We start from the raw sequence: 26,122 nt of genomic DNA on the forward strand, positions 1-26,122 counted from the left end.
TCTCTCTCTCTCTCTCTCTCTCTCTCTCTCTCTCTCTCTCTCTCTTCATTGTCACTCTGAGTTTGAATATACCATTTCTTAGAACCCTGACTTCCTCTCTAGTGGACAGGGCTGGGTGGGTATGAAAAAGTCTAGAGCAAAAGAAACTGTTGAGATAGAGAGACCACAATGGAACTCTTAGGAGTACCAAAACTGATAATGGAACATGTGGTATAAAATAGATTATTTTCAGCTGGGCAAGAAGGGGAACAGTAAGGAGTTAAAACAATAGATGGGGAATTCCCAAAAATGAAACCTCTCTATTGCTAATGAGCAGAAGCTGATGTGTAGGACTCATTAGCTTTGAGTTTGGGGCAGAGTTCTGGGCTCATTAGGCCAATAAAGTATTACTGTTTTGTATGACTACACTCTCCCTATCTGTTAGCACCAACCCTTTCTCTCTATCTAGCATTAATTCTACTAAGTATTATTTTCTAGTGAAAAATTTCTTCCTAGCAAATTGATTCCAAGCAGAGCAATGGATATCACATCAAGGGCTTAGCAAGGAAGCCCAGGAAACATCCAACTGCTTAACCAAGTTCCAGTTTCCTGATTTCTTCTCCTTGCCTTCCCTTTTGCCTTTCTATTAGACTTCTGTTAATGTTGGTTCTGTTTTTCTTGCTTTCTCAGTTGGGAGGTTAGGGAGAAGGGACAGAGATAGAAGAGAGAGAATGAAGATTTGAAAATAAAGTAAAATTCAATTTAAAAAAAAAAAGGAATCATGTTACTGCCAGTAATGATGAATAGACTTTGGAATAATGGCCATTCCGGATAAAGTCTGACCTCTCTCCTGATATTTTTTTTCTGCAAAATCTATGTTTTCTGTCCAGGAATATACTTAACAGACTGTCCTGTATCAGGAACAAACAAACAGCCTTTTACACCAAATTACACACACACACACACACACACACACACACACACACACACACACGGAAGAAACCAAAAGGTTAAACACACGCATTTTCAGAATTGTGCCCCCCACCCTAGAAAGATAATATATCATGAAACTTTAATTCTCTTCTAAAAAACAGGATTCTATTCAATACCCATCCACTAGAAGCAGAGCTAGAAGACCTAAAACATCATCTATTCCAAACCCTTCATTTTACAGAGGAAACTGAAGCCCCAAGAGGAGACAATCACAGAATCCCAGAAGGGACAGAAGGAACCTTAGAGCTTAGATCATAGGTTGGAGCTCAAAGAAACCTTAGGAATTATCTAACCCAACTCATTCATTTTAAAGAGGGCACAATAATGGTTCAGACACATGAACTGGGCTCAAGGACAGAGGCAAGACCCAGAGAAGGTGCAACTCTCAGTTCAGTAACTTTTCCAAGTCACACGATGAGTTAATAAAAACTATATTAAAGGTATATGGTAGTTACTGTGGAAGTCCTCAATTTAAAAATTTGGGGGGGGGGTGGAGGGAGGAAGTAGGATGAGAGCCCTGAGCCAAGAAAAGGGGAAACACACACATACACACACACACACCTCTGGGAATTGGGGAAAAGACAAAAACACAATTCTAGGATAAACCAGCAGCCCAATCAATTTAATATCTTAGAGAGAAAAGGAATCTCAGAATTCATCTGGTCCAGCCCTCTCATTTCACAGATGAGGAGACTGAAGACCAAATAGGTTAAATGAATTGCCCCAGGTCTCACCAAGGTAAGTGAGAATTGGGGCTAAAACTTACTGGGAAACTGAAGTAATCTGCCCAACTCTGCTTACCCTTTCCAAAGCTCATTTTCTTAACTGTCAAATATTGATATCGGACCGGTTCTTGGGTTTTTGTCCCTTTGACAATCTGGTGATCCTATGGGACCCTTCCTCACAATGTTTTTAAATGTATAAAACAATTATAAAATAAACTAGTTCTACACAGTTACTGATTTTTTTTAAAGTTCATGTTAAAGGTTAAGACCCCAGGTTAAGAATTCCTAGACTAGGTGACCTCTAGACCTCTTCTTAAAAGATTCTGTAACTTCCTAAACAATCTAGTTAGTGAGGGCTTGACTAAAAGAAAGGTGACTGTCCAGATTCCAAGATGTTTGGAATCTCAATAGTCAAAATCCCTGAAAAACTGCTGTTAAACACTAACCCTACCCTTGGCAGAAATGCACTTGTCTACCTCAGGTAGTCAACCTTGTACAAGATGACAAGTGACAGCCATCAGCACAGAACAGATTTTTTTTTCTTTTTTGTTGTTTTAACAAATCAGTTTAATTTAGTCATATTTCCTTTTAATTCCTTGGCACAAGAATGTGGGATGTCCTGGACAGGTGCCAGAGCCCATAGCATTCATTTCCCAGAAGCACTAAGCACCAGGAAATACAATTTAAGGACACTGTAGAGAATAATGAATTATTAAATATTACTAAATTAAAATGAAATTCCTTTGCAACCAAGAAGAACCTGTTTATTTCAAATTCATTAAAATCAGTATTTAAGGAATAGGAATAAGGAAAGAGGGTATTATCAAACAGTAATTTTTAAAATGCGAAATGACTGCATCCAATGAAAGAACTGATAAATAGAAGTATATATAAAATAATTTTACACATTTGTGCCTATTAGTGTCTAACAGTAATTATCTCTAGGGTGGGGAGGGGCAGGAAGGGAAAACATGATAACTTTATTATATATTAAAAGGAATAGCAAGTTGTACATAATAGATTTGCAGTTTCATGTGTAGTCATCTTTTTTATTATGCTGTTATGCCTGTTTTATTCCATAAATTAAAAAAATAAATAAATAAATAAGAAACGAAATAACATCATTGGAAAAGACCTCCAAAACTCTGAACCATATTTGGCCTCTACTAATAATTGAAAAGACAGCAAATGGCCATCTTTACTCATGGGACAAAGCCAAAGACTTTCTTCCCTAATTTTTGGGCAATTTTCCATGTGCAATTATCAGTATATGTCTCTGAAAACCACAGTTCATTTCTTTCATCTGAATGAACATAACAGCTTACATTTTCTAGTTTAACTATTTTCCTTAACTATCCATCCTATATGTGGTATGGTTAGCAGAGTATAAAAGCTCTTGGACTTGGCATCAGAAGATATGGCTTTGAGTCCCCAACACTCTCACCAACATGAGGCATAATGACATTGGGCCTAGCCTTCATTACTTTGAGCTTCTGTTTCCACAATTTCAAATGGGAATAATCGTTTATGGTCCCTATTAATACTAGCTCCTTCCCTCTAGGAAGATCTCTGATTTGCCCCATCTATACCTTGAAAGTAGATGGTGAGGGGCAGCTAGGTGGCACAGTGAATAGAGCACTGGCCCTGGAATCAGGAGAACATGAGTTCAAATCCAGCTTCAGACTATTAACACAAAAACTAGCCATGCGACTTTGGGCAAGTCACTTAACCCCGATTGCCCTCCAAAAAGCAAAAAATAAAAAGTAGATGGTGGCTGTTTTCCCCATTAGAATGCAAGCTCCTTTTGAGAAGGGAATGTTTTGTGTGTCTTTCTATCACTAGAGCTTAGGGCTTGAAACATAGGAAAAGCTTGATAAAAATTTGTTGACTATACTGCAATGGTTTTCTAGGTAGCATTTTTCTCCATCAAATCAAATGCTTTTTAATATTCAGCAAATGATAAATTAATTGAGACCGCAGGTCCTTTCACTCAAGCTAACTATAAAGATGGGGTCAGCCATAGAATATTGTTTATAAAATCCCATTCTTTTCTCAAATCTTCATTAAGCAGGCCTTTGACTCATGGATGAATTACTTTCCTAAAGATTTTGGACAGAAGGAAGAGATAAATGGGTCAGTAGTGACTGATACTTATTCAGTCAGCATTTGGGGGTCAAAAGAAGGTCTGTGATTTGTGGCAGCCTCTCATCTTTCAGCTGTGATACCTCACTGTCCTTAAAACTGTCATTCCTCTCAGCACAGACCTGTTCTAGGAGTACTTGGTCTAGCCCAGCCATTTGTCTTCCTTAGTGCCATTTCAATATCACTAGCCCTTGAACACAGAGTCCTTGACACACCCCTTCATGTCCTATCTCACTTTCCTCCTGCCTCTTGCTAACCACAGAGCTCACATGAACAGATGGCTAAAAGTAATAAAGTTTTTTGTTTTATTTTGTCTTTAAGAGCATATTACTGAAGTCATTGCAATACTTTTTTCAATTAAGGAAAAAAATTGGCACGTTCATTCATTTATTTCCAGTTTAACACAACTCAAACACTTTGGTAGGTATTCACCATGGACAAGGGGCTATGCTAAATTCTGGACATACAGATTTGTACACAATACAAACCCTGCCCTCCTGGTCCTTCTTATACATAACCACAAACTGCCAAGATGAAAGGGAAAATGAGATTGGTGCAAGGAAGAGTTCTAAGAAAGGTACTATGGAAAACTAAAGGAGGGAGTAATGGTCAAAGGGAAGGATGGAATTGTCAAGGTAACACTGAGAGAATGAAAGGCTAGTACCATGGGGAATGGGACATGGAAGATTAAGAGAGTCCACTTCAGGCACACAAGATGGTGTGAAGAAAGAATGCGAATGGGAGACTTTGGAATTCATAGTGTAAGGAGATACACTGGCAAGCAACAATTGCAAAATCATTGGCTTAGACACCATCCATGTCCGAAGGAAATCTATTTCTCAACAACAAGAAATCCTCATTTAGAAGTTACAAAATAAAATGAGGCCCACGTACACAAGTTGCCAAGTCAGTTAATGTCTCCAAGGATCAGTTTCCCCATCCGCAAATTGAGAGGACTGACCTAGGTGACTCTACAATCCCTTCGAGCCTTAAAGTATTATCCTAAGTCTTTACAAGCTAATTGTGTTCATCATTGTGCTGGGAATACTGGTAATAGAGAGACAGAGAATAGAAAACGATACATTTCTGTTATTTGGGATTTTATAGTGTTGAAGGGACAATGGGAAATTAAAAAAAAAGAATGAAAATAACAACATAGAATAATTAGAATGCAAAACAAGACCTTATAAAGAGGGCTTAATTATGTAAGGCAACAATGACTATTAGGGAAAATAATAGAGAGATTAGGTTATGGGAAGAAGTTGCTCCTAAGAGGTTTTTTGTAAGAAGCAAAGCATCCAGCGTGGGTAGGGTTAGGCTAAGGGAAAACCAGCTTTCTCGAACAGTGGATGGAAGATTTTGGAAAGAGTGACTGACAGAGCAAAAACTCAAGTCTCCATCCCTACTCTGTCTGATACTATTTGTGGGATCCTTGAGCAAGTCAACTCACTTTTCAAAGTCTCAGTTTCCTTATCTTGTCAACTGGGAATAATCATAAGGCACTATCTTCCCTCACAGGATTGTTCTGAAGAAAGTACTTTGTGAACCATAAATTCCTATGGTCATGAGAGCTTTTATTAGTTTTACCATAAATCAGACCTAGGAGTTTCCTGTAAGTCAAAAAAGGAAATGGAAAACAAAGTTCTTCCCATTACCCAGATGTGATGGTCCTTTCCTGCAGACCATTTATTAACTGACCGAAATGTAAGCCTACAACAAGAACAAAGGTGGGCAAAGTAAAGAAAGCCAGTTCATTAAAATGGACTTATAGGGATTTCTAATCAGTTAATCAAGTTGTGAAACATACTTTGGAATTTGAGATTCAGTGTGATATTGTGGTTGTGAACTGGATTTGAAAGCAGAAGATCTAGCTTCCAATCCCAACTCTACAACTTGTTAGCTGTGTGACCTTGGGCCACCTACCGACCTCTCTGAATTTCAGCTTTCCCATAAGTAAAATGAGAGAAACTAAGCTAAATGATCTCTAATGTCCCCTCCGGCTCTAAATTCTAGGATAAAAATCCTTATTATGTCATTCCTACTCCCTTCTTCTGTTGTTGTTCAGTCTTTTCAGTTGTGACCAACTCTTCATAATGCCATTTGGGGTTTTCTTGGTGAAGATACTGGAGTGGTTTGCCATTTCCTTCTCCAACTCATTTTACAGAGGAGGCAACTGAGGCAAACAAGTTTAAGCGACTTGCCCAGGGCCACACAGAGAGTAAGTGTCTGAGGCCAGATTTGAACTTAGGAGGATAAGTCTTCCTGACTCCAGGACTGGCCACCTAGGTACCCCAGCTACCTTCTTACTATAACTGACACTGAGCCATAAGGTCTGGTCAAACCTCATGGGTCCAGCTAGTCAAATCTATATAGAAGAAATATCACAATCAAAGGCTGTTCACACACTGTTGGCAAAATTCTAAGAAGAGGGAACTCATTACTTTTTGAGGCATCCTATATAGCCATCAACGTGTTAGGTGATTAATAAATGTCTTTTAAATTGGACAGAGTTAAACATAGCATACTGCAATTCACCTCTATGATGTCTATCCATGGTTCCTCATTTTGCCCTCTGGGGCCAAGCAATACAAGGCTAATTTTCCCTTCACCTGACAGTCAGCCAGTCCACCAATCTTTCATCCTGGTACAGATAGCTGCTAGGTATTCAGGATGAAATTTTCTTTCACCTGAAATAATTTTCAGGCACAGATACCATGTTCACAATTAATTGGAGGTATACAAATAAACACATACTTCTTTTATTTAGTATTTTCTATTGCATTCAGCAAAAAACAATCTATCAAAAAATGAAGCTCTGGTTATAAATGCATTTACTGTATCATTATTATCATTAACATTTTCATGGTTATTATACCTGTCTCTACTTAATCTGTATCCATTCTTAAAGCCTTTTGTCAAGCTTTCTTGAACTATTCTGGCCCCAAAGGGTCTCTCTTCTTCTTTTCCTATATATCACTTACATTATGAATCACACGATTTTACATAATCTTGTATGGTTTTCTCATTATAATGCTTATGAAACATTTAATAAAAATCAGATTCCGTAAGGCATTATCTTGTATTATCTTGCATTTTCTGAAAGGCCCGTATGGACATAGGAACAAAAGAGTCTCAGAAATCATGTGATTCAAAACCCTTATTTCATAGGAAAAGAAACAGAAGCCAAGCAGAGGAAATGACTCATCCAAGACTATCAAAACAGTAAGAAGCAGAGCCAGGTCTTCTGAGTTCTTTCAACTACTCTGTGTTAATTCTCTAAAACCAAAGGTATTTTTGATTGTTTAGCCTAGTGATAATGACAGAGACAAAATTATTGTCTCATGGAATAAGAAGACATCATCTAGGATCACCATATTATTTTACAAATGGCCACAGACCCAACAGACCCAGGGGGAGAAGGGCCTCGCCCAGGGTCACAACACCAGCGAGCAACATAATTCATTCAGTGTTGACTCCCAGTCCAGTACTCTTCCCACTGAATCATGGGACACCACAATGGTGAGGGCCTGGCTGGTTTCCAATCAACGTTTTGCAGGCTGCCATTGGTTAATTTCAAAGATTTGAAAAACTTCTTTTTTTGTTCTTCTTACCCATCATTCAAGTCTCAATTGACAGAACAAAAACCTTGAAAGGCATAGATGAGGAGATACAGATTGTTCTATCACAAAACAGGATGATGGCAAAAGTTTCCAGACCTAGTTTCACATTCTATTTCCAACTCTTCCTGCGACTGAGACCAGAAGTAAATCTCTCAACCTTTCAGCGTCTCACTTTCCATAAACATAGATAATGCCTATAAGGCCTATGTCACAAGGTTATTGTGAGAATAATGTGTGTGATTGTGTGTGTGTGTGCACTAATCTCAAGCATCACCTTCTGTATAATTTGCTTTGCTTTATCCTCATAGTCACCAATGACTTCCCCTCCAAAATGTTCACGTTTATGTATTTATTTTGCGTGCATTTAATATATAATTACATACACATATATTGTCTCTGATAGGATGCCATCTCCATGAAGGCAAGGATTTTTTTTCTTTATTGTCTTTGTCATCCCAGGGCCTGACAGTTTCTGGCTCACAGTAGGTACTTAATCCATTCACTTCACTTTACTTTGTATCCCCAGGACACAGAACAATGTCTGCCCATAGCGCACGCTTTATAAACGCCTTTATATATTGTATTAATACCCTCAGCATCTAGCACAATAGCTGGCACACAACAATGCTTTAGACGACTGTCTTTGCATCGCCAGCACCCAGTGCAATGCCTGGCACATAGCAATTGATCCATCAGTCAATCCACATAGCAGGTGCTAAATAAATATCTGCTGATTTCTTAGTTGAATGAAACATTTTGTAAACATTAAGGCACTATATATATATATATATATGTATATGTATATATATATATTTATATTTATATATAAAACTGTCATCTATTATTACTACAAGCAGCTTGTAGGGAACAAAAAGCTGACCCTAAAGCCAAGAAATGAGTCTGTGTGACCCTGGGGAAGTGACTTAATTTCTCAGAGTTATAAGCTGTGGATAAGGTGCCAGCCTATGTGGGTAGATGGAATTTTTCAAGTCAAATTCCTTCCATGAGTGAAGTCACAGACTCAATCGCTATCCTGTCCCTGTACTCGCTCTGGTCCCTATTACTCCACTGGGGGTTTATTTATGCATAATTGTTTTAAATACATGAAAATAGCACGGTGCTCTGTATAGCACTTGTAGAATTTGGGATCTGGGGCAGCTAGGTGGTACAGTGAATAGAGTACTGGCCCTGGAATCAAAAGGACCCGAGTTCAAGTCCGTTCTCAGACATTAACTAGCTGTGTGACCCTGGGCAAGTCATTTAATCCCAACTGCCTCCAAGAAAAGAAGGTGGAATCTGAGTCTTGAAGGAAGTTAGAGAAACAAAGTCTAACAAGAACTTGGATATTTTCAATTAAGGGAAACATTTCACAAGGTAACAAAAGGGGGAAAAGACCCAGTTAAAGTCCTAAACTGTATAATTTGTGGTCAAATCACTCTGGGCACAAAATGAAGGAACTCTATCATCCCTTCTACTTTAAAATTCAATGACATTACAATGTCACTTTATCTATAAAATGTAAAAGAAAAAAATTACATATATATATACTACTTGGGAGCAGCTAGGTGGCATGGTGAATAGAGCACCGGCCCTGGAATCAGGAGGACCTGAGTTCAAATGCAGCTTCAGACACTTAACACTTATTAACCATGTGACCTTGGGCAAGTCACTTAACCCCAATTGCTGTGCCTTCTCCCCTCCAAAAAGAAAAAAAAGAAATACTACTTGTACTGCCAATATCCCAGGGTTAATGTAAATAAAAACATAAATCACACTATGCAAAATATGATAATGACTAGCATTTATTCAACACTTTAAGGTTTGCCAAAAGTTTTGCAAATATTATCTCATTTTTTCCTCACAACAATCCTATAGGATAGATGCTATTATTTTATTTATGTATTTATTTTTTTGTTTGTGTGTTTATTTATTTACATTTTGCACAGAAGGAAACTAAGGTTTAGAGTTAATGTGACTTACCCAAGGTCACATATATCTAGGAAATGTGTAAGGCTAGATTTGAATTCAGATGTTCCTGCCAACCAAGTCTAACACTCTTACACCGTCTGCCATCTAGATTCCTGGTAATGTAAACAGTTCATACTAGTATATTACGGGATCTGTATGTAAGACTGGAAGAGACCTAATGTCATCTAATCTAGCTCTCTCGTCTCACAAAAAAGGAAACTAAGACCCAGGATTGAGAGCCCTCTGCCCTCAGACTGCACATTAAACATGATGGTGAAATCCAGTGAAACTCCTTAGAAAAATATTAGAATTTGTTCCCTCTTCGGATGATTAAGAAACACTGAAAAGAACATCCCTAGAAACCATTGATACTTCATTTCAGAAATTTGTTCAACATCCTACAATTAGCAAAGTGCCCCAGGTCTATAATAAACTCCCATGTGGGGAGCTAAAAAGAGAGAAACATCTTCCCTTGGGAAGCATTTAAGGTCTTGATGCTTTTTGTAGTTTTCTTTTCAAGTCTTTGGGTTAACGCTATTCATCAACTAAGTCACAAAGCTTCACGATCCAACAAAATAACATTCCATTAGTTAGTTATTTGTTTGTTAAAAGGCATAATACATTCAGCAAGTTGCTGTTTAAGTGAGAACTGGCAAAAAAAAGTATTAGACTTTAAATCATTGGAACAAACCTGTGAGTGAATGGGATTGGTCAACAGAGAGACAGATGGATCGAGTGAAGCGATACTACCCTTGGAGTAAGGTAGACCTGGGCTGAGATTCTGCTTCTGACACAGATGTGTGATAGTCACATAAGCTCTCTAAGGCTTGATTTTCCTGGGCCTCCAAATGAAAGAATTCTATCGTCCATCCTAGCTTCAAATTCAATGATTGTCTAATGTCACTCTGCATCTTCCTTGGGAAGGTTGCCAATGGTCGCAAATGAAATATCAATTTTTGCTTTTGTTGTTATTGGATAAAATTCAAACTCATCATGCAGCCATTTCGGGTATTTGGTACCTTTCCTGGTTTACTTCCTATATGCCCTTCACATACTCCCCTTTCTAGCCAGACCCCTAGATACTATCTGCTATCACATCCTGTTGATTCTTCCTCCAGAATATCCGTCACTTCTGTCCCATTTCTCTACTACGTCTCTTTCTTCATTCAGACCCTAGATCATCAAAACAGTTGATGGGCATGGAAGCTTTCAGCTGCTCATTACTCCCCTACTCTCATTAGCCTAGGGGACTCACTATATTGGGGAAGCATTTAGTGTGGATGCTCAATCAGCTTTCACTTAAATGTAGCTCAAAACTCCTGACCTCAAGAGAACCACCAGCCTCAGCTTCCCCAATAGCAGGGCTGACAGGTGCGCCCTATCATGAATGACCAGAACAGCTTCTTCACTAGTGTCCCTGTTCTCATGTTATCCCCTTTCTAATTCATCTTTCACAATGCTTCCAAGGTCATTTTTTTTAAACATTCCTGTCTGATAACCTGACACTTCTGCTCAAAAACCTTCTATGGCTCTCTATAACCTATCTCTGATAAAGCATACTCTTTATCACAGCATTAGAGTAGAAGCTTTCCATGATTAACTCTGACCAGAAGTTCAAGAGGAAGTGTGATATAGTGGACAAAAAGGTAGGGTCTACTATTAGGAAAATGTGGGTTCAGATCCCATCTCAGACACTAACTCCCAGTTGTTTGAAGCTAGGTAAATCATTCAACCTCTTAGGCTTTAGTTTCATCATTTGTTAAAAAATTTTTAAAAAGGAGGTGGGAACAGATGACCTCTCATGTTTTTTCCAGCGCTAAAGCTATGATTCTATGTTCCTCTATCACAAATTAACCACATAAAATAAAATATACAGGCACTGGGGTATAGAAATCCATCTTGCCCTATTAAAAAGTTAGAGGGCATATAGGGTAGTATATAAGAGAGTAGATTGGGGGAAGGGATACTCAGTAGGCTCACTATCTTGGGGTGGGGAATAGGGGAAAGACAGGGAGAAAATATGTAACTCAAAATCTTGTGGAAATGAATGTAAAAAACTAAAAATAAATAAATAAAATTGAAAAAAAAAAAAGCCCCGTACACACGTTGTCACACATAAACATGTTTATATTAATGTTTATATATTTGTATATTAATATAATTAATTATATGTTATATATAATTGAATATAATTATTCAATTACATTCAAGTATATATAATTGAATATAATTAATATATTAACATATTATATTAATGTTTATATATTTGATGGCAACTGGCAGAGCTAAGGGGCTAACTACAAATACAACTAGTTTTAGCTGCATTTCTCTTCTATTTTAATGGAAATCCTTGGTTGTTCACACTCTGATTTATTTTTAAGCTCCATCACATTTACATTTGCCTCTTAATAGGAACCAATATGAATGGTGGATTAACCCTCATGTATTTCAAAGGTGAACAAGAAGGAGAGAAGGGAGAAAAGGTAAGGGGGAAAAACAGAGAGGTGCCAGCTTGGTCAAATGCCTTCATATCTTAACATCTCTGACAAAGCCAGAAGGTAAAGCTAGAGAATCAATGACTGAAAAACACCCTGAGCCCAAGCAATGCCTGTACTCTGGTCAGTAGTGGGTAATCCTGCTATTGGTTTAAACCCAACCCTCTCCTCCTTTCTCCCCCCATCATTCTATGCCATTCTGGTCCCTGATTTACCACGTCTTCCATAGAAGAACCCTCCAAGAAAACTAGAGGTCACCCAATGCTTGTTTATTTAAATACTCTGAGATTACCAGTGTAACCCTCAAAATGTCCAGGGGCTTTGCTTTGCTCTTCCTACAGGATATTCTCATTCAAGCATCCTGTTGTAAGCACCTTGAGGGCAAGGACTAGCCTTTTATTTTATTTTGTTTGGTATCTCCAGCACTTGGCACTCAGCCTGGCACATAGCAGGTGCTTTCTAAGTGTGGCCTGAATGAGTGTAAGTCCAATATACTGTACACAGGAGGAGCATGGCAACTGTAATGATCCCTAAAAGAGGAAGGCCTACTGTACCTTGAGCCACTGTTCTGCTTGCTCCTTGCTCTGGACAGCCAGCACGAGGGCGTCCGTGCCCTGATGTGTGATTTTCAGTTCGTGCTTCTTCTTTTTGCTGTCTTTGGGGATGTAGGTGATGCTGCACCCATGCAGCGGCAGTTCCATATGGGGTTGCTGGTCCTTGGAACTTTTGTAGCACTGCATTGAACGATAAATAACCATGCAGCACAAGTTAGAATAGTCTTCAAAGCAAACTTGTGAAGCAACACGAATCCCAACTTCTACTGGAAACCATTCCCCATTCCTCTTACTTCTAGTGCCTCCCCTCTGTTGACTTTCCTATTTATCTGGTGTGTGGCTTGTTGGCATGGTGTCTCCCGGTTAGACTGTGAACTTCCCAAGGATGCTGAGGGTCTTGTGCCTTCATTTCTATCTCCAGTACTTAATACAGTACCTGGAACCCAGTAGGAGCTTAATAAATGCTTACTGATTGACTAAGGACATAAAGGGAATAAGTAGCAGAGCCAGAATTTGAACTTAGATCCTTTGAATTTAGACTCAGCACTTTTCCCTCTGCCCCACTCTCTATTTACTATACAGTGTTGTATATTTCACTTAAGTGTTTATTTCTTCATAGACGCCATGAAGTCAGCGTTCATGCCAGTTCCTACATAAAGTGGGCCCTTAATATTTGTTAAGTGAATGATAAAACCAACTAGGACGAAGGGTAGGTAATTCTCAAGGCATCTGGATAAGTAATTACTCAAACTGTATATCCAAAGTGAAGGCTCATGCTGGAAAACAGATTAGCAATTTAATGGGCATCAGGTATTCAGTCTTATGACACATTAAAAATTCTTTTCTAAATGACTAAATCATTTTGGGGAATAACTGGTCCTACAGATAAGCAAGGCACGGTGACATAGTGGAAAGGGTCCTGAATTTGGAATCAGGAGACTGAGAGGCTCACATTTGTGAACCACAGCAAGTAGCTTAAATGCTCTGGCCTTCCATTTCCTCCTTTGTAAATTGAGATGACCTCTAAAATTCCTTCCAACTCTAAATCCCAGGATCCTAGAAGTCACATGGCTAGATCTGGTGACGTTTGTCCCTGCTAAGCACAGACATATATAATGACAATGTATTTAGACTTGATAGAATTCTGCATAGCATGGTGTCCAATGTGATAGACCCACAAAATTCCCTTGTGCTGCAAGAACCAGATTAAAATATGATTGGGAAATGTTTAACAAAACAAATAAAGATGCAATGCAACACAGACAATGCTAATTTGTGGTTTTCTAAGTCAATACGTGTTTTCCGTTTCTGTTTGAGTTTGACATCACTGGTATAATGGATAGAGAGGGAGGTATAGAGAAAAAGGATCTGTGTTCGAGTGACGCCTCTAACACATCCTGGCTATGTGAACCCTGGGCAAGTCAATTTCTCAGTATCAGTGGTCACTTTATAAGAATATATGTTCCCAAGTAGATGGTCACTTATCTTGTAGAGGGAGCTGCTTCATTGGGAAATTCTTTATTCACTGAAATCACAAGTCTGGTCGAAAATAACAACAACAATACAGGACTTGGAGTGAGGAAGATGCAAATTCAAATCCTGACTCATGCATTTACTAGCTGTTTGTCCTGGGGCAATTCACTTTATCTCTCATAGCCTCAGTTCCCTCATCTATAAAATGGGAATGATAGCACCTGTCCCACAGCAGGACTGTTGTGAGAATCAAATGAGTTAACATGTCTAAAGCACTTTTCAAACTTTATGGTGCTACATAATTGATAATGATGAGAAGGAAGAGGAGAATAACTTGATTTATTTTCATGACATAGAAGAAGGAACAGTGTCTCTTTCTCTGATGGTCCCTATTGTGTTTTTATAGAGATAGAAGCCAGCAAGCCCTGGGTTCAAACCTCAGAGATTTACTAGCCATGTGACCCTTTAACCTCTTTTTGCCTCAGTTTCTTCATCTGTAAAATGGAGAGAATAATAGCATCTGACTCCAGGGTTGCTGTGAAAAACATTGGAGTTACCAAATGAGATAATAAATTGTTAAGCACTTAGCACAGTGTCCAGTACATGGTAAGTGCTATCAAAATATTAGCTATTATTATGATGATAGTGATGATGATGAATGTTCCTGGCCCAAAGCAAATGCGTAATACATACTCAATGACCACTAATCGTCAAAAGTAGCAAGGCAAGGGAGGCTTAAGTTTATGCCTTTTTTTTTTTCACTTTTTGGAGGGCGATTGGGGTTAAATGACTTCCCCAAGGTCACACAGCTAGTTTTTGTGTTAAGTGTCTGAGGCTAGATTTGAATTCAGGTCCTCCTGACTCCAGGGTCGGTGCTCTATTCACTACATCACCTAGCCGCCCCACTTAAGTTTATTCTTAAAGAAGGGCATTATTTGGGGATTCTGGGGGGTGGGGAGAGCAGGAAGGAGATAGATACTTCAGAAAAGGAGAGGCAGCAAAGTAACCTCTTTAAGCAGGACATGTGGCAGGGACATCATATAGGGAATGCCTGCTCAGGGATGAGTCAGATTAGTTGAGTTCTGAGGTCTCTCAACTCTGAGATCCTGCAATTCTATAATCTCTCAAGAGATGGTGAGAAGGCATCACCAATAAGACACAAAAATAATACATTTCCATTTCCATGTGGATCCATCAACATAACATATACCAGATATCATGACTTAATGTTGCTGTGCCCCCACCCAGTGTCTTAGCACCATTTCTGGAATTTGGTATTTTTAGCAATCCATGGTTGATTCTTATGTTTAGCAATCCATGGTTTGATCAGTGATCTTTTATGTGAGTGGAGACCAGCAAACCCTTCTCTCTCAGGCTCTCAGCAGGTTTTATTTGGCTCAGCTGCTAACTATATTACTTCTCCATACTTCTGCACAATGTATCCATAGAAAGAGCAAGAGGCTTTCTGCATGGTGCCTTTGACTAGCCCCAGACAAAGCGGAATGAATGCCACTGGGGCCGGGAAAATTGGAAATATCTACACGTAAGTTATAGAAACCTGATTTAAATAAAGTCTCAAATTAAAACCTCTCCCACTTCCACAACTGTGCTCATTTACACTTTCAATAAACGTTTCCTAGTACAAAAAAATAATAATGATGACATAAGAATACTGACTAGGCCAACATATTTGCCATCAGAATAGTTAAAACGGATACTGCTTCAAACCTCTTTTCCTGAATCTTCCATTTTCTTGAAAACTTCTAGAGTCCCATCTTTACCTAAATAATTGTGTTTATTTTCTCTTGACGGTCCAAAGGGCTTTTTATTACTTTCGACTGGTATAGGTATAAAAGGCCACAATATGTTTTCTGCTTTCAATTTTTCTAAACTGATTCGTTTAAGGAAAATGTAGGATAATACATGTTCACTAGCTTTTATTAGATAGGTGTCTTCCCAGGCTTGAACATTTTTGGTGAATATGGGAATAGGCGTAAAACAGAAGAAGGAAGAAAAGGAATATTATCTAGAGAAAAGTTAGGAAAAGGTAACTTATGTACAAATAATTGTAGAATACTGTGGGGATCTAAAATGGAAGGGCTAGTTCTAAAACACAGAATCTTAGAAATACAGGGTAAAACACTGGAGCTAGAAGAACTCTTCATACCCAGAACAATGTCAGAGATGGGACCACAGAAAACCAGAGTTGGGGGTACCTGAGAGATCACCTAAATTCTAGTTGAACCTCCTAGTTCATGAAAGAGGAAAATGAGACTATTTTTTTTTGCTTTTTTTTTTTTTGATGGGAGAAGGCAGGGCAATTGGGGTAAAGAGACTTGCCCAAGGTCACACAGCTACTAAGTGTTAAGTATACGAGGCCGAATTTGAACTCAGGTCCTCCTGACTCCAGGGCTGGTGCTCTATTCACTGTGCCACCTAGCCTCCCCAACTCTTTTTTATATAAAGAATAAAGCCCTACTAATTAATAGGTATGTGTCAATATAAGCTACACTTTACATTTTCATGTTTATAGTACAAAACAACCATAGTTGATATATTAAAACTAGATATCGGGTTGCATTATAAAACATTCCATTTAAATTGCATTTAATTTTGAATTTTAGTTGATGAGAATCTTTAAAATATGTATATAATTAAGCCTTAGAGGGCAATTATTCACACAGACAACAAATCTCATATGAAATGAGAACACATTCGTTAAGTTTTTGCTGCCCCTCCTCCCCCCCAGTTTCCTTTTTACTATTTATTTTTATAACTCCCCATGGCATCATACTGGCCAAAACGAAACTTGGGAGCAATTCAGGCCACACATGTGGTGAAAATATGCACCCTCACTGCTTAAAAAAACTGAATGAGAAACTTAATTAGAAGAAAAAAAAAGCAATATCTTCATTATAAATTTAGCATGACATTTTTTGTGTCACAATGAAAACTCAAAAGTTGAGAAAAAGAGTCAATTCTTTGCCTCCTTCCCAGGACTGCTTCTTCCTCATCTGTTAAAGGAAGGGGTTGGACTACAGGGTCTCTGAGGACCCTTCCAGCTCTAAGATGCTATTCAGGATATTCATAAAATCATCCATGGAAGACAAAGAAATTATGTTTTGATGAGACAATTTGTAGGAAATTTTTCAAAACACACAGGGAAACAAATGTAAAGGCTTCTTTTACAATACTACAATTCAGAGGCTAAACCTCAAGCTTATTTCAGGAAGAAGCCCCCCCCAAAATCATTTGGGTAGTCAATGGACTATTAGTTTTTCTGGGTCACTCTCCCTATTCCTTCTTCTGCAGACTGTGTGGAAGAATCTTGGGCCTTGGAGCCCGAAAATCTGCAACTGAGTCTGGGTTCCGCCATCAGCTATCGAAAGCATCAGAAACAAGTTACTTCATCTTTTCAGTATCAGTTTGTTCATATGTTAAATGGGAATAATTATATTTATCTAATATCTTTCCTTCAAAAAGTGGGAGGAAAGAACTTTGCCAACTATAAAGCACTATGGAAATGTGAGTTCTTCAGGATTACAGTGTTTTGAGCAAACCATGAAGGTCTCCCTTTTCACTGCTGCTTGAGACTTCATTTTTTTTTATTCTCTCCCCTCTCCCTGCCTTTCTATTTAATTCTAGAAAACTCAGCATTTAGGTTTCAAAGGCAGAAAGGAATTTCCCTGCAGATCCTTTCCCCCTTCAAAACCTCCAGGCCCTTCATGCCCCACTTGCATGGCCTGGCATAGAAGAATACCATGGCTCACTTCAGAAGAGAACTAAAAAGTTCTAATTTTAGGCTTGTTAAAACGTCACGCATTAGCTCCCTTGCAGAGGTGGGGGACTGTGGTCACGGTATATTGAATATGCTGTCAGAGGCAGCTGATGGCTTGGTTGGTTTTTTGAAGTGCATCTTTCACCTCATTTAAAAAATTTTTGTTGTTGTTGCAAGGCGTGGCTCATTGAGTTGAAGAGGGAGAAGAGATATATTCAGAAATGAAGATCAACAAAAGATGTCAATAAGAATTAAAAGAAAACAGAAAATAGCCAGACATAGCGCCGCATGTTACTGGGGAAGTTAAGGCTGGAAAATCTCTTGAGCTCAGTAATTTTGAACTCCTCTGGGTTATGCCAATTGGGTGACAACAGTTAATTCAGCATAAATATAGTGAGACCCTAGAAAAGGAAGCAGGGAATCAGTTTGCCTAGAGAGGGGTGAAGTGGTTCAGATTAAAAGTGGAGTAACTCAAGGCTCTCATAAAAATCAGTATTAGGATCAGGTCAGCAAGTAGCTCCTTACTTTTAAGCTTGGACAAGAAAAACCTTAATCTTGAAAGAAAAGTGGAAAAAATACCTGGCAGTAATATTGCTTACATGTAGAAACATGCACCACAGTGAAAATGTAAACACCAAGTGACCAGTCCCGACAATCACTATGAACTGGGAATTCTTCTTTCTCCAATCTGCTCAAGATCTGGAACTTTTAATCGTGCTATTCGATAAGTCTTAACTACTTACTCTGTTCCAGGAATGATGTGAAGTGCTGGGGTACCCAGACAAGAATGAATCAGCCCTTGCCCTCCTGGAATTCACATTCTATTAGAGGGGGCTTGGGAAGGTGAGGGAAGAGTCAAATGCTCTCCAAATTTGGGGGTCTGAGAGCAGTGGATGGACGCCTAAGGAACACAACAGAGATTCAGGCTCAAAACATGATTTTTTCTCTAACAACAAGAGCTATACAAAAGGTTGTCTCAGAAGGCCATGGGTTCCCCCTCACCAGATGTCTTCAGAGAAGGGCTAGATGACAATTTGTCTAAAGCATAGAAGACATTCTTAATCAGGTAAAGCATGGCTTCCAAAGTCCATTCAAACTCTGAGATTCTGTGAAATAGAGGAGTTGGGGGATCATAAAGCTTGAGGGGAAGAAAATTTGCTCGATTTTGGCTATGCTGAATTCGCACTGTGAGCAGAGAACCCGGCGGGAGTCATGCAGCACTGGCCATTAGAAATAATGGTCTAATGTGGAAAAGATACTGAAGTGAAGCTATAAATTTAGTTATCATCTACAGGGAGGTGATAATTAAAGCCATAGATGAAATTATAAAAGCATGGAGTAGAAAAAAGAAACAAAAGACCAAGGAGAGAACCTCGGAAGGGCACCTATGCTTAATGAGTGAGCAAAGAAAATGAGAAAGCACAGTCAAAAGGGTAGAAAAGATAAACATAATAAATAATACAGTGTCTCAGAAGGCAAGGAGAATAAAATATCTGAAAGAGAATGATCCAGGTCATCAAATGACAGAAGAAAAGGTTAAGAAGGATGAGTACTGCCAAAGGCCATTAGATTTGGCAATAACATGTAGCTGAATCATGCTGATTTGGAACAGCAATATCTTATTGACAGTGAAATACAAATACCCCCGAACCAAGGGCATCTAGAACAAGATGACTGGTATTTAAAGACTAGTGCCATAGAGAAGCACAATGATCTGAGAGGTGTACCCTCACATATCATGGACCTAATATTTTTTAAAAGGCAGATTTACAACCGATAGTTTGTGGTATGAGTATTTGATTTGTGGAAGGATTCTTTTCTTTTTCCTATAAGCTCACCTCAAGGAAGTGAACTAGGTTGGGGGTGGGGGGGCAGAGAGAGATGTATCAAGAGTCCTAGATTCTGTTCCTTCCACTAACTGAGTGATTCACTTCAAGTCTCTCAGCAGTTTCCTCATCTACAAAATGAAGGGACCAGAGTGGATGATAATGGATGAAATTTATGTAACACTTTAACATTTATAGGATACATTCTTCATAATAACTTTCATGTTGTAGGCAGCCCAAATATTAGCGTTCCAATTTTATAGATGAGGAAACCAAGGCACAGAGAGGACAAGAGAATTGCTCAAGGTCACATATCTAATAAGTAGAAGAAATGAAAATAGAAGGCTTTTTCAATTCCACTATAAAAAGATGATTTATAGTCATAATTTTTGATGCAGTCAGTTCTAAATGTTTGTTGAATCAAACTGAGTCGAATTTAATTTAAAATGTAATTCAATAAGCAAAAATTTAATTTACACATAACTTTCCGGGCTCACTTGCTTGATATACAGCTGTGAGGAAGTCATTTGATACCTCAACACTTTGGTTTCCTCCCCTTTCCCATTGATTCTGAATGTGTAAGCAATGGGTAATGTATCAGAATTTAGTACTAGGTTAGATTTTACTTAAAACTATCTGTTCCAAAAGTTTTACCAGTAGTTTGGTGTCTTTGATGACGCAAAGCAGCTTGGTCCACTGTCCGAACCGTTTCTTTCTTAAAAGGAATGCACAGATTTTAGCATCTTTCACAAGGTCCATGGAGGCTTCATCTGATGGCCACTGATGTCTCGTCTTCTTCCCTTTCCCATCTTCCTCTTCTTCATCATATGATTCATACGAACTGCTCATTGCATCCGAATCATAATCTTTCAAGAAACAGCAAAGTAGACCAGTTAAAATAAACTGCCATGAAGAATGTCTACAACCTTGAAAAGGTATAAGAATGCTATGCTATATTGCCCCCTCCACTACTCTGAATAGCGTGTAAGTTCCATGATGGGGTAAAACCAAGTTTTATGGTATCACACCCTGTTCTCCACCTCTAGTGTACTTACACAGTGTCCTACATATATAAATACATAATAGGTCATTGAAATGAATGATGAACTGAACCTTGTTTTGACCACTTATTTTACACACCAGGAGTGTTGAGTGTTGGAAACTAATATGACACCGATTTACAAAATTAGAGACGTTCTCAACCCCAATTCTTCAATGACTGAAAATTTATTTGAAATTAGAAATGGCTTTTTAAAAAACCCTTCTGTGTGCTGTTTCCCTCACCAGATTTATAATGTCTAAGCAGTTCAAATTTCTATAGCAATTCACAGTTTACAAAGCACTTTGCAGATATGATCAAATTAGTTCCAAACAACTGTCTTATGAAATTGCTAGCAAGGGACACAGAAACATAAGCTCAAGACTGAAATGGTTTATCCAGTTCCACACTAGCAGCTCTGGTCTTGAAATCAGGATACCTGCCTTGGGTTTGGATAGAGATTTTTTCCATTTACTTTTTTTTTTGTAACTGGTCTTAAGTCATTTCCCATCTCTTAAGAAGGTTTGCTCGTCTTTAAAAAGTGAATAATGATCCTTGAACTCCCTACCTCTTTGGGTGGTTGTAAGCAAAGGACTGTGTAAACCTGAACGTGCTGGGAAATTGTTGGAATGCTTGTGATTACCATGAGTAGAAGTAGTGTTCTGCATCATTACTCACTGAAATGAAAATCCCAAACAATTTGATGACCAAGAAGAACGTTATGGTCAAAAGTAAAGCAGTTCATAAAGAAATAAATTATCTTTTTTTTCCAGAATTAACTGGGAACAATGAGTTGGAAGTCTAGAGGCCTAGAATCCTAGGCTAGACTCCACTGTTTAACCAAGAGAAATCACTCATTTTTGTCCTTACTTTCCCTATCTGTAAAACAGGGGAAATAATCACTGTCCTGTCAACCTTAAAGGGTTAATATATGGTTTAGATAAGATAATGGAAGGGAAAAGTCCTTCACATCAGAGTAAAGTGCTCTGAAAGTATGAACAATGATTACTGGGATATGCTACACCATTACCTGGATAAAAATCTCCAACTAATTCTTGTTGAAAACCAAGCAAATAGCTGAAACAAAACAACTCACAAAGCAAATGGTGGGCAAATGAGGATATTTTATATGTTTGGGTTTGTTGAGTTTTTCAATAATAGGCATAAAACCACACAAATTCTAACATCCTCAATTTACAGATGAGAAGCCCAAAGCCCAAAGGGATAAAGTTACTTGCTCACAGGCCCAGGGCTGCAATCGAGTCAGGAATTAAACCAATGTTTGCTGACTCTAAATCCAGGTCATTTTCCACTACACCACAGGGTTCTTTAATTACAACACAAACAAGTTTCACAATGCCAAGAACTGGCATAATTAAATTAAATCTATGGTAACCTAGAAGGTCTAAGCAAACCAGCACGACCTTTGTACTTGGGACCACTTGGGGTTACAGAAAGAGCTTGGAGCTAGAAGAATGAGGGTCATATGCCAGTGATAACACTAGAAAGTACAATAATTATGCTGGCGCTCTATACCTCAGAGGACTGTAGTGAGGAAAGTGCTATGTGTGAATTATTAATACCTGCCTTTAAAAAAAAGTGGCGGGGAGGATATGGAATATGGGTTCAATGAAATATCTCTTCTCTCCCATCTCAAATTCTTTTTAAAAAAATTTAAAGCAAGTAATGATCAAATCTAAACATTTCCTTTATTTATTTTGGGATCATCTAAGCCAAGCCAATCCAATGAACACTTATGTTCTAGGTTCTGGGAATACAAGGACAAAAATTAAAAACAGTCCCCATCAAGGAGGCAATATTCTATATTCAAATATACATTTACTTTTCTGGAAAAAAAAAGTTAGAATACTATTAAATTGTTATTTTGGTTCAGTTCAGTATTCATGTCATTGAACAGAATAAAAAGTATGAATGGCTTCTGCCAATAGGAGTTCCAAAATGGTGATTTCTAAAGATTTTGTTCATTTCAATTAAATGAAATGAACTAAGAGAGCTAAGGGGGCTGCCCAGATACCAGACAGCATTTCAAGAATCATTCTCACTTGGAATGCTGAACTTGGAGATACAAAATCTATATCCTAGTTCTGGCTCTTGCCATTTACAAGATATGTGAGCTTAGAAAAATCACAAACTCACCCCAAACCTGGTAAGTCCCAACTAAAATCCCACCTTCTATAGGAAGCCTTTCCCAACACCTCTTTATTCTAGTGTCTCTCTTCTGTTAATTATTTCTTGTTTATCCTTGTATATTTGTATATGTGCTTTGCCTATATATATGCAAATATATGCCTCACATATATTTGCTTCCATGTTGTCTCTTCCATTAGATTGCAAAATTGTAAGCTCCTTGAGGGCAGGTACTATCTTTTGCCTCATTTTGTGTCCTAGTCACTCAGTACCATGATCTACACACAGTAGGCGCCAGACAAATGTTTATTGACTGATGAATCCAATCAACAAACAAATATTAAGTGGCTACTGGAGACAATTGTTCTGTACTAGAGGCTAGAAATAAAAAGACAAAAAAGAAAATAGTCCTTGAACTCAAGGAGTTGATATTCTATCAATGAGATACAACCTCTAAGTTTCAGTTTCCTCCAATGTAAAATGGGGTTTATTATTATCCCTACTTTAAAAGGTTGCTAGAGGGGAGGCAAGGTGGTGCAGTAAGAGTGCTGGCCCTGGACAGGAGCACCCAGGATCGGTTCCAGCCTCAGATACTTAACACCCACACAAAATAACTGGCCGTGTAACCTTGGGCAAGTTACTTAGCCCCAATTGCTTTAAAATATCTCTGTTGGGCAAGCTCAAGTCCCCTTGTTCAACTTGGACAAGGATGATGAGAAAGAAATGGCAGAACTACCAGGAATATTCGGGTTTCATATGTCTACATTGGGCAGTTCTGTATCATTTCTTACAAAGATGGAAATGAGCTTAAATTATCCATAGAGTTTCTCAGAATGAATAAATCCCATCCAACTAAAGGAACCAAGAGCCCCAGCAGGCTCTGCCCTCTGCTCTCATTTTATCTCCACCAGGAAAAGCCATTCCATGAACCTGACCTTCAGAGACTATGCCTGTTCTCTCCTTGGAAGGTTAATCCATTCTACTCTATTGTGATTGATGTGTGAGGGAATAAGGGAGTGGAAACACACCTAATTCATTATACATAACCAGTCCTCTGGACCTTGCTTCTGGGAGGCCAGTGAGCTCCAGGGTTCACCCAAGCATCTTGCCATGTTCCCTGCTGACCTATTAGTTCCTCTCCTTCCCTCAATCTCTCCCAACACTTTACACCTCTGGCTGTGAGAACAGTAATCAGATCAATATTACCATTGCTACTGAAAATGATGTGACAATCAACTGTCAACCTAATGTCCTAAGGTTCCACTTCATAATCCTTGGGATTCCCCAAACCAAATTTTTCTTCCCTGGCCACCATTTGTCTACGTTGTCACTACTGATCAGAATATAAGTTTTTTGAGGGCAGGAATTGTCTCACCTTTCTCTTTGTATTCTCAGTACCTAGCACAAAATGTATGCAACAAATTATTTTCATCCCTTCATCCATTCCCTTAGCAAAAAGCTTTTAAGACCCTCCACAATCTATCCCCATCTTTCCCATTCAACCTTTTTTCTCAATACTCCTCAATAAGAAGTCTCCAGTTCAGTCAGGCTAGTTTTCTCACAGTTGTCCTCCTTACCATCATTCCAACTAATTCTCCTATCTGCTTATCCTACAACTCCAGCCTTTAATAGTGTTACTTTCTTCCATAGTCCCTTCCTCCATGAACCCAACAACTTACTGTAAAGTAGTGCTTGCAACCCCAAAGCAAATTTTATAGCAATTAGTAAGCAAATATTTTGTTATCCTGTTGTTCAATAGTTTCAATGTTTCTGATTCTACATGACCCCATTTGGGGTTTTCTTGGCAAAGATACTAGAGTGGTTTGCCATTTCATCTCCAGCTCATTTTACGGATGAAAAACTTAGGTGACTTTCCCAGGGTCACAAAGCTAGTAAATGTCTAAGACCAGATTTGAACTCAGGAAAATGAGTCTTTCTGACTCCAGGCCCAACACTACCCATTGTACCACCTAACTACCCCTTAAATATACTGATTACTGTGCTAGGAATGCTGGAGAAGAAGTACCTGACTGGCCAGTTTGGAGAAAAGCTACATGGTGCATTTCTAAGTCCGAGTTCTTATTAGAATTGGTGTATCAACAGACTATGGTGGACCCATTCAATGGTCATTACATAATAGCACAAGGCAGGAGTAGGGAATACACCGAACTGCTGCAGAAGGCCAGAGCCTTGGGTATATGGGGTGAATCAGACATTCAGTATCCTGATATTTCCTGTATCTCACTTCCTGATCCGGATCCAAAGTGCCACTCCTATAACTGCCTTTCCACTTCCATTTCACTCACTTGGATTGTTCTCCTCTGAAAAAATCCTAGGACTGACTCAGATAGGCCTGTTGGCTTACACATTTGTATGACTCCCAATTTGGACATCTGTCCTCACAAGGGACTACTAACCCTTCAACAACAGTGCTTAGCTTAACAACCAGTTTATGTTGCTACATATTATTTAAAAAAAATAAATAAACAACCCATTGGACTTAAAAGTGAGAACTGATTACAAATCCCACTTCCCTTGCCTGTGACCCCTGGCGAAGTCACTTAACCACTTTTAGCCTCAGTTTTCCTATCTGGAAAAAAAAAAAAGAGTCATTAATCCTTGTTAAAGGCAAATGAATTCAATGAACTCAAATGAAATCAGGTCCTTAAAGGGCTGTGTAACTATAAGGTTCCTTCTAAATGTGACATATCCTTATACTAGGCTTTGGTAGTTAAAATAGAAGGACTACCTACCACCTTGCTCTCCATTTCAAGTATCCTGACCACTCATGTAGGAGAATTCAGCACAGCGTGGTGGTCCAGACTGAACAAGGTCCTGAGCTTGCCCAACAGAAATAATGGAATCTCATCTCCTTTTGGGGTTTTTATTGGCAGAAAACAGGAGGGTTTTGAGAAAAAATCAAGGAAAATTGGAGGATCATAACCCTTGGTGTTAAAAGCAAGTGACTTGTTCAGAATTAAGTAGAGACACAACCCCAACCCCCAACCCCACCCATACCCCTCAACCTCTCCCGCCTACTGTCTTTTCTGAATGTTCCGGGGAGGGGTGGAGTTGTCAGAGACACTAAAAATAGAACTGTGTGGGTTCTTTGTACATTTAATGGTGCTGTTGGTCAGGGAATAGAGACCAGAAAATGCTGTCTTGGGCAGTCATCACCTTAAGGGTGAAGCCCTGACAGAGCCAAAATGCTCTTCAATAGCAACAAAATATCTTGCAACTACAACACATCATGACAAAAGCCAAAACCAAGCAAATAAACACATATGTAGCCTGGACTTTCTGTCTGGAGAAACTGGCTATAGGAACATAATTCTTTTGTGTGTGTGTGTGTGTGTGTGTGTGTGTGTGTGTGTGTGTGTGT

The 26,122-nt window shown here is 38.7% G+C and overlaps 1 protein-coding gene across 9 annotated transcripts in view; it reads right to left on the minus strand.

Moving 5' to 3' along the window:
- Positions 1-26,122, minus strand: part of AFAP1 (actin filament associated protein 1) — a 271,615-nt gene that overhangs the window by 99,953 nt on the left and 145,540 nt on the right. For all 9 annotated transcript variants that reach the window (XM_069070333.1, XM_069070372.1, XM_069070351.1 and 6 more), the window contains 2 exons: positions 20,208-20,419; positions 12,477-12,656 (listed from right to left, as the gene is read on the minus strand). In XM_069070333.1, coding sequence (XP_068926434.1) covers positions 12,477-12,656; positions 20,208-20,419 — 392 coding nt within the window. The remainder of the gene's footprint in view (positions 1-12,476; positions 12,657-20,207; positions 20,420-26,122) is intronic.

Source organism: Petaurus breviceps, unplaced genomic scaffold (genome assembly GCF_028583685.1).
Source record: "Petaurus breviceps papuanus isolate PSGF00001 unplaced genomic scaffold, PetGlider_PUasm1.0 140, whole genome shotgun sequence".
Classification (NCBI taxonomy): Eukaryota; Metazoa; Chordata; class Mammalia; order Diprotodontia; family Petauridae; genus Petaurus; species Petaurus breviceps.